Here is a 15,477-nt window from a genome sequence, read left to right as displayed (position 1 = left end):
GCACTCAGGAAATCCTCCAAGCTGAAGCTAGTCAGAGCTGAGACGGTAAACAGAAGTATCACTTATGCTTGCCTTCCCTTTGCTCTTCAACAGGTCTTCTTATGGCCACCGTTGGCCATAAGACAAAATACAGGCTAGGCAGGCCCCAAAGCACCAAAGCCATCCTTATGCTTTATTGGTGGTAAGCAAATATCCTCAAAGAAGTTTTAAAAGTCCACTGATTTTGACAAGACCACTGGGTTCAGCTACCTTTGAGTAAGGTATCTAACTGTTAATCCTCATTCTTGTTTCCCCACTCTCTTGTTTAATACAGCTGTCTTTCCTCTATTATTCCTCCTTAATTGTCCTTAGTGTAATCTTTTGGGCTAAAACGCTTTTTCAAGAAAGAACTTGCTACTGTTGTTTTGTTACTAAATATGAGCTTGTGACTGAATTCCTTCTGATATGCATGTATGTAAAAAATATTTTGGTAATGCAATAGATACCGGCAAACTAGACTAGTTTTGTCAGAACTGTTTTATGAACATATAAATTATAACTACAAAGAAGCAAACATTCACTACTTTTATAGCATGTATTTACTTAAGGCTACTTAGTTAATTTTGGCCAGCTAGAAGGCAGTGTAAAAAACCCACCATCATAGTAGTGGCTCACTGTTACAGAGTGCACATGCTTCAAATACTGTACATGTACTCATTATCAACCGCTGTTAAACACTAGACTCACTATCATGCCAAACAGGACTTAAATACAGCTTATATATACTAAGCGCGGTGGTGCACTGCACATGATCCATGTAAGGAAACACCATGGACATGCCCGTATTAGTCCTGGAACAGAGGCACCAGTGCTGCAAAGAGAGTAAGTCCTTTTTGGCTTTAATCACACCTCCCATCATGATGGTTAACAGACCTTCTGCTGGAACGATGAGATCTCATCTCCGGCCTCCCTGCGCTTGTAGACTATGTGTTCCTAAACACAGTCAGAAGAGGGTCATTTTGGTCTAGCCTTTCTAGATAGTTAAAAATTAAAGGAGAAACTAGCTTTTATTGAAGGATGCTGAGTGCAGAGCTTCCCACGTATCTCACCTGCTTTATATGGAGATGGAAATAATGCTTAACAAAAACTTTGCCTTTGTGACTTTTTAGTTACTTTTAAATGTCTTTACTTGCCAATTTATTGGGCTTGCAACCAACTAAATTACAATAATTATGGTACAAATATTATAGCACTCTTCACCCAAATCCATTTTCAATGCCACTCATTCAATCCACACTGAATGGAGAGACCAATTACTAATATTAAATTCCAGGTGCCACAGCAAGGATCTGTGCTGCAACATTACTTCAATGCCATTCTGCTACAAGCTGAAAATGGAGGATATCAAACACAAACTTTCTGTATTAATACACTGAAAAAGAGAAGAGAAAGAAAGACTGGTCACAGATGTAAACCTGAATATCAGTGCCCCACTTGCAGTCCCGCCCTCCTGTTCCACTTTTCATTTCTTTCCTATTTTATCCCACATGGTCTTAGGTTGGCTAAGGCTGATCATGAAAATCACTAAGTCACTACTATCCTCTAGATGTGCATTTCTCCCTTTCTGCAAGAGGCTACCGCATATTAGCTCTAGAACAGATCACATAGACTGTTATTCATCCACTTCAGAGCAAAGTATATTCGATAACCTCTCATGGAAACCTTTTTTACTCCACCCTGCTCACTGTGCACTGTGGTGCTTCTGGAGAACTCACATTGGCTTGGCCTCAGCTGCTGCTGTGGAGCTATAAACTCTAGTGAAGGACTAAGAATGCACAACTAAGGAAAAAGTGGTAAATGATAATATCCTAAACTAGAACTTGTGTCTTTGAGCTGAATGCCTGATGACAAGAGCTGACCCCAACCGAAAGTAAAACGTCCACAAACTGCAACCTCTGAGAAGCAGAATAATTTGATAACTATTCCTTATAGTGATCAAAGATTTTGTTTTCCAAAAGCTGCACAACTTAAGCAATAATATTCATGTACATGGATTTTACGCAACAATTTTGCACAAGTTTCCGCTGATTTATCTACATATAAAAGCTTCATGTGACTTGGCTCAGACAAATCTATTGCTGTGGTCAGGCAAGGCACTCACAAACTGTTCAGTGTCAAGCACTGTGGCAAGCATTTCTTTAGCAATAAACTTCAGAACTGCAATTCATAATAAAATATTTAGACTTTACTGGCTGTGGAATATTTTTTACAGGAACACAATTTATAATATCAACAGCACAAACCTGATGCTTTATGAGGAACTGTTCCAAGCAGAGGGATATTTATAGTTGGATCAGCCATTACGCCTTTATCCAAAGAGCGCAAAGACAGGAACTCGTAGAAGTACTCAGCCTATGACAAAATAAGTGAAAAATCGGGATGTATTTTAATTGCATTCACAGAAGCAAACTATTGAGTCTATGAACTACAGCAGAAGAATACGACACTTTTCATTATGCCATTCACTGGATTTGTTTCTATTATTTCCCTGAGTGCTTCTTCACCTAAGCATTTTTTCAGATAATATTCCTCTGATTTTCAGAGATTTCAAGTGACCATTCAGTAATCAGGACGCAGCATAACAGCAAGGAAAATGGCACACATACAATGAACAAATGCTATACAGAGAAGACATTTTTTACAACCCACACCTTTTATCTGACAGACCACAAAAAAAATGTATGAACAGTAAACTAATTCTTAAAGCTGTTTTTTGGGGCAGAATCCTCTTGGAACTGACTGGTGAGCCTGGACGACCTGCCCGCACCATGAGCGCAGCTTAAAGGGCATATTCACACATGTGATACCAACCGTGGCATGAGAATATCTGGGCCTCCTCTTGGTTCATCTGCACAGCATGGCACATGGGCAAACAGTGTGGAGCAATGGATAGCCACGTTACTGCAGTGCCACGCTAGGACACATATCTTACAGCTCTGACACTGCCTTGTTCAACCTCAGCTCATGAAATTGTTCCAAGGGTGGAGCTGAGATCTTTCCTACAGAGCTGGCTTCATGTCACTCATTATTAACTGCAACATAAATGATTTGTTTTGGCGATCCCCAAGAGGTGTTGGCATGATTAAAAAACTACTTTCCACTACCTTCGTCCTACTCCCGATACACACCTGCACTGTGGCACAGATTGTAGGCTTTAGTACCTTCTCCCATGGGACCCTGGCCTCTCTGTTAAGTCATCTATTCAGTATTTCTTCATATTTGATGCAAAGTGAGGCCATGCGTCTGCAGCATAGCTGCGCACACCATGTACACCTGAGATGTATGCATCTTAGCAAGCCACTGCAGACTTCCACTACTGTCAGTGGCATGGCTGCAGGCGTGCAGAGCAAGTGGAAATGAACCTGTTCCCTAAAGTCTGGCTTCTCAAATACCCTGAAGCAGATGAGGGATCACAGGTAGTTGTACCTGCTGCTCTCAGAAAAGCTCTTGAGACCTTAGTATGGGCACTGGCAAAAAAGTTTCTTCATCCAGCAACTCACTGGTAGTAGGCAGTATTGTTATGTCTGCTTTTTAGCTAAAATAGTGAAACAAAGCCAGACTACAGCCAAGATTTTACGAGAAATTTGGGCTGATAAATGATAGTTAATTTATGTCTACAAGATGGCAGTCAATGTCCTTAGCCAGAAGTCTGTCCCTTTTCTCCTGTAATATCCTGGCTCCCTAGTAGAAGTAAGATGTGGACTTACTGGATTGAGACCAGTGAAGGGCCACAAAGATGATCAAGTGACTGGTACATCTGACATACAGGGAGAGGCTGAGAGAGCTGGGACCATTCAGCCTGGAGAAGGCTGAGGGGTGATCTAGTCAATGTGTTTAAATAGCTGATAGGAGCTGTAAAGAGGATGAAGCCAGGCTCTGCTTGGCAGCGCCCAGTGCCAGGTCAGGAAGCGATGGGCACAATACAGAAAACTCCATCTGAACCTGAGAAAACACCTTTTTACGGAGTGGGTGACTGAGCACTGGCACAGGTTGCCCAGAGAGGTTGCCAAGATTCCATCTGTGAAGCTATTCAAAACCCAACTCGACACAGTCCTGGGCAAGCGGCTATAGGTGAACCTGCTTGAGCAGAGAGGTGGACTAGATCATCTCGAGATGAGACTGTATGGTCTCATATCAGCCTCAGCCCTTCTGTGATGCTGTGCTCTGCTAATTTGAGCAGAAGCCCCAACAGCGTGTGAGAACCCATCTCTCTTTAGCTCCTGTTGACACCAGCAAAGCACTCATGAGCTGGGCAGAAAGGTTGTTATGAAATTCCTGATCAGCCCTGGCAGCACATTCACTCGCTCTGTGGGGACATCAAGGAGACCCCTGAACAGCATGAAGGGTCTACACTCTGCACGGACAGTCTTCAGAGGGTGTTGTGCAGGCACCGAGACCTCAGAGGAGGACTTGCAAAACAATAGGGAAGTAAGCGATGCAAGTTTTTAAGGGTGGGTTAAACACATGGAGTGTATGTGGGAGGGAGAGGGGACATGGAGAGAAGCAGTAAAGGAGATGAAAATTGAAGTCTGGGGTAATGTTCAAAAGCCTGCTTTTAATTAAAGATGTTTTTTTCCAATACAATATACCATGCCAAAATATGAAAACAAGCCATAAAGTCAGATTGTGAACATTTTTGTTTTCAAATAAAACTTTGGTTCAGAAAAATAATTATATGTCTCCACGCATCTATAGAATAGTACAGTGAGTGAGTCAATGCCGTCCTGTCTGTTTCTCATTGGTTAGCTTTGATGTTTGGTTATATCTAAACCAGGTCATAATGGGTTGAGATATTAAAACATTATGTTCTTACTATTCTAGTAAACAACAACTGGTAACTAGACCAAATAGCTCCATTCCCATATTTCCATTCCAGCCACGCTGTTGTAGCAGGTCAGCTTGTGAGTCAGAGACCTGATTTGTAGGAAAGGAACTGGAATCCCATTTTCTAGAGCCGAAACACTGCCTTAAGGACAAAGACAAAAAGAAGGTTCGCTGTGGGAAAGGGGACTGATTGCTGCATGAGCCACAATCCTCACAGCCTTTCAAGGAAGGAATTCCTCTATCCAGAGTAGAGGTGCAGCAGTGATTAGTGCCTGAGGCAGGAGTACATTCTGCTCCCACGTTAAAAAGATGAGAAGAGACATTGCACAAGCAACAGGCTGCTCAGGAGGAAAGCCACACGTTGCAGATACCTGCTCTCACCATTTCTGTACAAAGGTTTGTACATCTGCTGAGTTGACATAAACTGAACTTCTTGAAATGATAGTACCTAAGACGACCTGAAACACCTCATGTGGATCCAGCTAGCATGACTTCAAAGTTATGAAGCCACGTGCTGCAGAGTATGTTTGCAAATCATGTGCTGGACTGAGATGGTTAAATTTTGATATAAAAAATAAACACAAAAATCACAGTCTAGAGAGGCTGCACAGCGGAGCAGTTTAACTCCTCAAACCTGTGAATCTGTAACAAGATTTGGCTGCCATAAATCCTCTCTATTTGGAAAAAATCTGTCTTGACACAATCCCTACATCCATTCTCCAATATTCTCCTGCTGTAATTTGAGTTGATTGCCAATTAACTTGCATTAATCATCATGACTGAAAAGCAAACAATATGCTCTCAGCAAATATTTACCATGCTCCAGCCTAGCATGAAATTCAGTCATGATGGTTAATCGAAGAGATAGGTCTGTGCAATTAAAATATAGTCTAGTGACTACCATAGTTTGTGCTGTAAGTGGTCATTGTGAGTGACCTGGTAGTGAGAACAAAATTTCCTTGGATATTGTTGAGAGATAAAGAAGAAACCCCCCCATAGTGGGCTTTAGTTTGAAGCCCATGAGAAGCACAGTTAGGACTCTAAATTTTAAGAAAGCAAACTTCCAGCTCTTCAAGGAGTTAGTAAATAGGACCCCGTGGGAAATGGCCCTCAGGGACAAGGAGTGGAACAAAGCTGGCAGATCTTTGAGGGTGCTCTCTATAGAACACAACAGATCTCAATCCCCACATGTAGGAAATTGGGCAAGGAGGACAAGAGACCACCATGGTTGAGCCGTGACCTGCTGGTCAAACTAAAGGGCAAGATGGAGCTACACAGGAAATGGAAGAAGGGACAGGCATCCTAGGAAGAGTATAGGGACGTTGCCTGGCTGTGTAGGGACGAGGTCAGGAAGGCCAAGGCACAGCTAGAACTGATAATTAAATTGTAATTAATGGGGTGAAATCCAGTTGGTGGCCGGTCACCAGTGGTGTCCCTCAGGACTCAGTTTTGGGGCCAGTCTTGTTTAATATCTTCATTGATGATCCAGATAAGGGGATTGAGTGCACCCTCAGTAAGTTTGCAGATGACACCAAATTAGGTGGGAGTGTTGATCTGCTTGAGGGTCAGAAGGCTCTACAGAGGGACCTGGACAGGTTGGATCAATGGGCCAAGGCCAATGAGATGAGGTTCAACAAGGCCAAGTGCCGGGTCCTGCATTTCGGTCACAACAACCCCAGGCAACGCTACAGGCTTGGGGAAGAGTGGCTGGAAAGCTGCCCGGCAGAAAAGGACCTGGGGGTGTTGGTGGACAGCCGGCTGAACACAAGCCAGCAGTGTGCCCAGGTGGCCAAGAAGGCCAACTGCATCCTGGCCTGTATCAGGAATAGCGTGGCCAGCAGGAGTAGGGAAGTGATGGTGCCTCTGTACTCAGCGCTGGTGAGGCCTCACCTCGAGTACTGTGTTCAGTTCTGGGCCCCTCACTACAGGAAGGACATTGAGCTGCTGGAGCGTGTCCAGAGGAGAGCCACCAAGCTGGTGAGGGGTCTAGAGAACAAGTCATATGAGGAGAGGCTGAGGGAACTGGGCATGTTTAGTTTGGAGAAGAGGAGGCTGAGGGGGGACTTCATTGCCCTCTACAACTACCTGAAAGGAGGTTGTAGAGAGGTGGGTGTTGGCCTCTTCTCCCAAGGGAATAATGACAGGACCAGAGGAAATGGTCCTGTTGCGGCAGGGGAGGTTTAGATTAGATATTAGGAAGAAGTACTTTACTGAGAGAGTGGTGAGGCACTGGAACAGCCTGCCCAGGGAGGTGGTGGAGTCGCCATCCCTGGAGGTATTTAAGAAACGTGTAGACATGGCACTTCAGGGCATGCTCTAGTGCCCGAGATTGTTGGTTTGCGTCTGTTTGTGGGTGGGGTGGTGTGCGGTTGTGGGCATTTGTTTTGGTTTGGTTTTGGTGTTTGGTGTTCTGGGATTTTTTGGTTGTTTTTTTTGTTTTGGTTTGGTTTTGGTGGGTGGTTTTTTTTTTGTTTTTTTTTGTTGGTTGGACTCGATGATCTCAAAGTCCCATCCAACCAAAAGTATTCTGTGATTCTGTGAACTTGGCAAGAGATGTGAAGAAAAACAAGAAAGGTTTCTACAGGTACATTAACCAGAAAAGGAAGGTTAAAGAAAACGTATACCCCTGATGAGCAACAGTGGGGAACTTGTATCTACGGATGAGGAGAAGGCAGAAGTTCTCAACAACTTTTTTGCCTCAGTCTTCACTGGCAACCCCTTTCCTCCTAGCTCTCATGTTGATGGCCCACAAGTTAGTGACCAAGGGGACAAAGTCCCTCCCACTGTTAGTGAAGACAAGGTACGTGATCAACTGAGGAACCTGAAGATATACAAGTCCATGGGACCTGATGAAATACATCCCAGAGTCCTGAAGGAACTGGCTGATGTAGTTGCCAGGCTGCTTTCCATGATATTTGAAAAGTCGTGGCAGTCAGGTGAAGTCCCTGCGGACTGGAAGAAAGGAAACATCACACCCATTTTTTAAAAGGGTAGAAAGGAAGACCCTGGGAACTACTGACCTGTCAGCCTCACCTCCGTGCCTGGGAAGATCATGGAACAGATCCTTCTGGATGCCATGCTTGGGCACATGGAAGACACGGAGATGATTCAAGGTAGCCAGCATGGCTTTACTAGGGGCAGGTCCTGCCTGACTAACTTAGTGGCCTTCTATGATAGAGTGACTATGTCAGTAGATAAGGGATGACCTGTGGACGTGATCTATCTGGACTTCAGTAAGGCCTTTGACATGGTCCCCCACAACATCTTGCTCGCCAAATTGGAGGGATACGGATTTGATGGGTGGACTGTTCAGTGGATAAGGAATTGGCTGGATGGTCGCACCCAGAGGGTGGTACTCAATGGCTTGAAGTCCAGATGGAGAGCAGTGACAAGTGGTGTCCCTCAAGGGTCCGTGCTGGGACCAGTACTGTTTAACACTTTTATCAACGACAACGACATAGGGATTGAGAGCACCATCAGCAAGTTTGCAGATGACACTGAGCTGTGTGGTGTTGTGGATACACCAGAGGGACGGGATGTCATTCAAAGGGACCTGGACAGGCTGGAGAGGTGGGCCCAGTTGAACCTCATGAGGTTCAACAAAAGCAAGTGTAGGATTCTGCACCTGGGAAGAAACAATCCTCGCTATCAATACAGAGTGGGGGATGAGGTATTAGAAAACAGCCCTGAGGAAAGGGACTTGGGGGTGCTGATGGATGAGAGGCTGGACATGAGCAGACAATGTGCTCTCGCAGCCCAGAAGGCCAATCACATCCTGGGCTGCATCAAAAGAAGTGTTGCCAGCAGATCCAGAGAGGTGATTCTGCCACTTTACTCTGCTCTGGTGAGACCTCACCTGGAGTACTGTGTGCAGGTCTGGAGCCCTCAATATAGAAAGGACATGGACCTGATAGAGCGGGTTCAGAGGAGGGCCACCAAAATGATCAGGGGGTTGGAGCACCTCTGCTATGAGGACAGGCTGAGGGAGCTGGGGTTGTTCAGCCTGGAGAAGAGGAGGCTCCGGGGAGACCTAATAGTGGCCTTCCAGTACCTGAAGGGGGCCTACAGGAAGGCTGGGGAGGGTCTGTTTACAAAGGCCTGCAGTGACAGGACGAGGGGCAATGGTTTTAAGTTGGAGAAGGGGAGATTTAGATTGGATATTAGGAACAAGTTCTTTACTATGAGGGTGGTGGAACACTGGAACAGGTTGCCCGGGGAGGTGGTTGAGGCCCTTTCCTTTGAGATATTCAAGGTGAGACTCGACGAGGCCCTGGGCAACCTGGTCTAGTTGGGGGTGTCCCTGCTGACTGCGGGGAGGTCGGACTAGATGAGCTTTGGAGGTCCCTTCCGGCCCGGACCATTCTATGATTCTATGAGTCTATAATCTATAATCCCTTTTCCACTACAAAAACATTATTGTGAGGTTTATTTTTTAAGTCAGCCTATGAAATGTCTGGTATGTGAGGGACAAAATTTGATACCAAAGCTAAATCTTAGAGGAACGGTGTTATCGGAGGTGATGGAGGAAACAAGGTTTGAGATAAATTGTTGATCTTTGACAACTGTACACACTGCATGCATGGAAGATGTTTTGGTTTTTCCTTGACTTCAGGAAGCACCCAAGGAAGAATACACTTTACTTTTGTGTAAAGACTTTATTTGAGACCCTCAGAAACTGAGGCAAGGGCCCCTGCAGACCTCGTGTGGACAGTCTGGGGACTCAGTGCCTTCAGGCAGCAGGTAGCCCCGCGCAGCTGCCCTTTAACAGTTCCCCATGTGGGCAAAGCCCTCAGCAAAGGGAGGAAATTTCGTTTTAGGCAAATAATTCCATGCTCGGGATTAACTTTTATGGACTTTAAATGGCTGTTTTCTATAAATCAGAGGAATTTAAAAGGTTATAAAAATAATGAAGCCCTGTAACAAGTATTGTAGCAAACATCTGTCAGCAGTTTGGTTTTAAATGATATACACTTAAAAATTCCTACAGAACTCCACTCCTCAGTACAAGATCTACTGCGTTAGAATTTTCTTATCACTCAGATGCCATGTTGTGCCTACCTTTTTTTTGTTTCATATTTAATCAAAGCATTCACAGGAATGTGCTTTAAGTTTCCTTCATTTTACATGAAAGGCATGGGAATAGAAGTAATGGTAGTACCTGAAGCAAAGTAGAGTAGCTTAAACTATTGTATGTCACAGCTCAATAACCTAATGACATCTGCAGCCTTTCTAACAAACAAAAGAGAATGTGTGCTAGCTTTGCAAGTAGATGTAAGAAATTAACTATATTTTTTCTCATTATTTCAGAGATCAGTGCTGAACGTTCTATTCTGTTATCAGTTAAATGACAAATATACCCTCATGCCAATTTTCTACACTTAAAGAAAGAAATTCATCATAAAAGTTCATTTTTATCCCAGATCCATGGATATTTCTGGCTATGTACACACTAGAAGATTCTAGCATGCATTATCCATAGCAGATGTTCACAGCTGCATATGCCACAAATAAAATCACAAAGGGAGGCAATGTATGTGTTTGCTAGGTGTTTACAGCATGGACCATTGCTTCTCCAAGATATTAACTGCATTAGGTCAGAGAAGTTGGTCTGTCTGTGTTCCAAGATGAAGCATGAAGCAAAATGAGATGAAGTTCAACAGAAAGGGGAGGTTGCAGCCGTACCGTGCATACCAGGCTATTGAAGGAGTCTGGCCAGAATACGAATGTTTGTCAGCAGCACATTTTGTTACTGCGGTGCAGTCTAGACACTGCTGTAATGAACAATATAATGATGCCTCCTCAGACAAGCGGATAATAAACCGTCTGCCTAAATAAGGTTTTCTTTTTCTGCTAGGGAAGGCAGCTTTGCCTTACCTGCTGATTGGCCCTGTCACAGAGCAGGTAAACCACTTTTTGCACCTCAGTGTGACACTGAAAGAGACTTGCCACCAGCCCCATGAGGTAGTCCCGAACTGGGAGGCATGCTTAACAATATGAAGTGATACAGAAACACACTCTGAGAAACCCAATTTACACAGAAGACAGGATAACCTGCCCATTTTCCAGTACCGGTTGCTAAGGGCATGGGAATGAACCGAAGCAGCAGGATTAACACAAAAGGAAAAACAGATATTTTGGTGTTTCTAAAAGGAAGGATCCAAATTAGAATTCAGCGAAATGGGCAATTCCAAAGAGAAATGCACTACGTGACAGTGTTAATTGCACAATGTTGTGGTGAAATGCACACAGCTCTGCAGAGCCTGTTTTATGTCTGCTTTCTTCACGTTAAGAAAACTGGCAGACTGAGCAAAATCGATGCACAAGGAGAAAGATTTTTTAACAACAGAGTGAATCCCTGCATGCAACTTTCAACAATAACCATTTGTGGTTTTCATGGTTTTAGAAGAAGAATGCTACAAAAACTCCCTGATTTTGTCAATGGAAGATGACTAACTGGTGCTTAATGTCTCTTGTGGCGCGTGACTGTGGATGGCAGATCAGATCCTCCAACAGAATGATTTTTTAGAAAGCTGGAAAACAGAAATTTCTTGGTTGCTATCAAAAGGAGCCCCAGATTTTGAAAGGTAACGCTGCAGGCTTCCAAGAATGCTCTGCACAGGAGAGATGGACAGAAATTTTTGCAGAATACATTAGCCTTTCCTCCAAGTAATGAGAAAAGAATTTCTGTGAAGATAAGTAATACAAGAAATCACCGTCAAGACGTCCACAAAGTAATAGATTTAGATTACATTTAGCAACTGAGTTTCTGGCAGTTTTCTGCTCTTTGGGAGCCCACAGGGGGTCTACTTGGTCATTTTGAGCTGATATTTTCTCTCACCAAACCTTGTGTTCTGGAAGCACTCTAGCATTTAAAGAGGTCATTTGAAACCAACTCGAGACTGGACGGTGAAGGGCTTGGCAGAAAGAGTGGGGTTTGAGAGGGATACCAGTGAAAAAGAAAAATCCAAGTACACCAGCAGAATGTTAACTCTGAAACTCATCCTCACGCACAGGAAAAAGCAGGCTACCTGAAACACAGGGCCAAATAAATGCCTATTGCTTGCTAATGAAAATACCATTTTGGTTTAGATCGGAGTCAATCCCTTGAAGCAGCAGGTACCTGCAAGGGGTATGGTGGGGCCATTCCACAAGGCTAAAGCCTTGGAAAGAAGCATACGGGCAAACAGATCCACAGCAACTTCCAGGTAAGTACAAGCACACTGATAAAAAAGGCATGTGGCATGCAGGATTTCTTAAAAAACAGCCACAACAAATTTACAGCTCCTCATTGAGGAAAGTCTTGGAGTCATTCTCTACCTTCCTTTATCTAGAAACAAAAGAGAAACCAAGAAAGCACAAGTCCCTATATTTAGACGATTTCTTGTTTAACAGATTTTCTGTCACGTATTTTATTACTGCTTCACTAGAGTTACTTTTGAGAAAATTAAGATAAAAGGAGACAAAGTCATTAGGGTTTTGACAAATATGCACGGTTAATTACATCATGAAAATCTCTAGCAAGGAATGATATTTCTCAGCATGAACCAGGCTGGAACGTATACGTGGTGCACAAGTTTCCTTTAAATTGTTTTCTCTTATATCTTACAGGTGAAAATCAGGTAACTCTGCCTTGGGAAGGGGAGAGAAGCAAGCAATACACCGAAAAGAGAAATAGCATTAAGAGTTTAGATTAAAAAAAAGTAAAAGATACACAAGCCTTCATTATCTTCAAATATTTAATGAAACATATTATTCTGGTATCCTGAGAATTGGTAAAATCTATTCTCCTGAAAAGTTACTTCTTGTTCTGGCACAGCAAGGGCTAATTCATACTTTTGTCACTCACTAAAAGACCAGTGCTCTCTCCAGTGGAGATTTCATGATCAGGAATGTTCAAAACGCCAATTTCCTAAGGCTAATAAAAAAAAGGGGAAATTATTACTGCTCCTTAGAGAAAAAAAAACCCTAAAATAATGTCTTATCAGGCTAGTTCCTAACAAAACAATACTGTACAGGTCTATTACCAGCACCTGCAACATATCTATGTGGCTCTATCTACATGAGAATAAACTGTGAGGTTATTTTCTTCCTCCCACAGCTTGAAAAATAAGTGAAACCCTTACATCTTCACATAGATTACAGAATGTTTGCAGTTTCTGGCTCTGGATAGATTTATTTGCAATTAATAAATTAGCCTGAAAATTCTTCTCAGAGAATGTAAAATAATTTCAATAAAACCTTTGCAATTAGGGAAATGATTTTACCAACAAGCATTTAGACTAGTTATGATGGAGATCTGAGCAGACACTACATTTAATTACACAGAATACTTTTAAAAGCACAAATGTAAACCTTAGAGATAGTGGCTCATCTGATGTGATGAGAGAAAGTTCACAGCTGAAGAATAAGCTAATCCACCTCTTGCATGGTGGTAAACATGGATAATGCACACAGATTCATTTTGGCCGTGCTTCAAACTTCCAACCCTTTGTTCTTAAGCCTCACAGGACAGCTTTGAAGTTGAGGATAAAGCTCCTCTAGCACACCATTACCAAAGAACAACCTTCTGATTATGATCTCATGAAAGTGTAATCAATAACTTACACAAGTTAAAAGCGTGGCAAACAGCAAAGGTCACGTAATTGGGCCTTTATTGAGTCCATGTGTTTCACTCTCGGCTTTAACTGGCACTCCCGTATAATAAGTATCTCTCCCCAAAATGTAAGCAATGCACTTTCTCAAAAAGTTATGAAACCTCACAGCAGCTTCTGTCAGACTGGAGTCCCTCTAGGGCCTCAAAGAAGGATGCTTCCACTTTCGTATATCTAAGTGACAGAAAGTTTGCAGCACACCTGTGAGTGAGAGTTTCTTTATTTACTGCTCAGTAGATAATGGTCTTTAGCCTTGTAGTCCAAGCAAATGAGTGTTTAAAAGTGATGGTGAACAGGCTTTGAAAAAAAATCAACTCTTACCTGACTAGTAGTTAGAAAGACTTTATTAACACTGGTCTCTCTTTAACATCTGCTGCAGGGATTTTTCAAATGTTGTTTTCTGTGAATATCCTGACTAATTTTATTCTTGTTTTACAGGCCAACATTGACCAAAGCAAATTCTAGATATGACCATGAAAGAAGAACTAAATTTGTTATTTAAATACAATGCTTGATCAGTGTATCCAAAAAGGAACTTGTGTATTTGTTGTTGCACCTGAAATCACACTGATTTGTCTACTGAGACAAGACCCCGGTATGTGAATATATATTACTTTAATATTTCCACGTACCACACAGGCCTCCATATAATTATGTCCTCCGTAACTATACTTTGAATTTTTCAAAGCAACCTTCACAGTAAAGCAGTGAAGTATTACCTCATCCCCAGTTTCTGATGAGAAACTGAACAGTTTCTGCAAACAACTTTTCTGTCTTTCATGCTGTTTGTTTGCATAGGCAGGGTCTGCACAACTTCGTCCCTGGCTTACAGTATCCCTGGGTAGCAGTCTCACAGGCTCCAGTCTTTTCAGCTAAGGTAGAGAATGATCCAATGTATTTCCCAGCATTTAAATGAAGTATCTTCTTTAAAGCCAGCTAATCCTCGACTCCCTGTACACTCAGAGGAGAGAGACCAGCACTTACAGGAGAAAATTCAGCCCAGCCAGCGTCTGATTTACCTGCTGTCTTGAACTGCCTTTCTCTCTCTCCCTGGGTGCAGATGGAGTCTCTTCGCAGTGTTGGGATCTTCAAATGGCCTGGACTCTGCCGACTTTCTCTGTGCTGGTTTGGTTTGCTAGCAGTCATATAATCATATGACAGAATGGTTGAGGTTGAAAGAGGCCTTAAAGATCATTGAGTTCCAACCCCCCTGCCATGGGCAGGGACACCTCCCACTAGAGAAGGTTGCTCAAAGCCTCGTCCAGCCTGGCCTTGAACACCTCCAGGGATGGGGCATCCACAGCCTCTCTGGGCAACCTCAGCCAGTGTCTCACCACCCTCATAGTGAAAATTTTCTTCCTGATGTCTAATCTAAATCTACGCTCTTCCATTTGAAGCCATTACCCCTCGTCCTATCACTACTTGCCCTTGTAAAAAGTCCCTCTCCAGCTTTCTTGTAGGCCCTCTTCAGATACTGGAAAGCTGCTACAGGGTCTTCATAGCAGATGTGCTCCAGCCCTCTGATTATCTCCATGGCCCTCCTGTGGACCCGCTCCAACAGGTCCAAGTCACACCCCAGAGAGGTGGTGAGTCCTGAGTTTCACTGCAGCACATGGGCTGCACTGCAGAACACAGACAGTTCTCTACACCTGGTATCATTTCACTGAATTTTAGCAACAGTTATTTGGAGAAATCCTCTCATCAAAAACATCTTTGTTCTGCCCCTAGCCACTGCTAGCGTACCAATCCCTTCCTACTCTTCAAGGCTTTTCAAGGCCTATCCTTCTTGCTTTCTCTTTCTTCTTCTCACAGTCTTTCTTTAGGGGGGATTCAGATGATGAACAAGGCAAACAGCCATGCTGGTTTTCCTTTTTTCTCCTTCTGCTATGGTCCCTTTCTTCAATGGGGTTAAGAAATGGTCCTGTCACTTTCTAGGTTAAAAGTTTTGTGCAGATGAACTTAG

General features: G+C 43.2%; 1 protein-coding gene across 1 annotated transcript in view; it reads right to left on the bottom strand.

Moving 5' to 3' along the window:
• The window catches only part of WIF1 (WNT inhibitory factor 1), a 50,180-nt gene that overhangs the window by 19,886 nt on the left and 14,817 nt on the right, over window positions 1–15,477 (bottom strand). Inside the window, exon 3 of the mRNA XM_074169074.1 lies at window positions 2,283–2,391. Coding sequence (XP_074025175.1) covers window positions 2,283–2,391 — 109 coding nt within the window. The remainder of the gene's footprint in view (window positions 1–2,282; window positions 2,392–15,477) is intronic.

Source organism: Numenius arquata, chromosome 2 (assembly GCF_964106895.1).
Source record: "Numenius arquata chromosome 2, bNumArq3.hap1.1, whole genome shotgun sequence".
Classification (NCBI taxonomy): domain Eukaryota; kingdom Metazoa; phylum Chordata; class Aves; order Charadriiformes; family Scolopacidae; genus Numenius; species Numenius arquata.
Note: the sequence above shows the minus strand (reverse complement) of the source record. Positions and strands in the feature narration are given on the sequence as shown.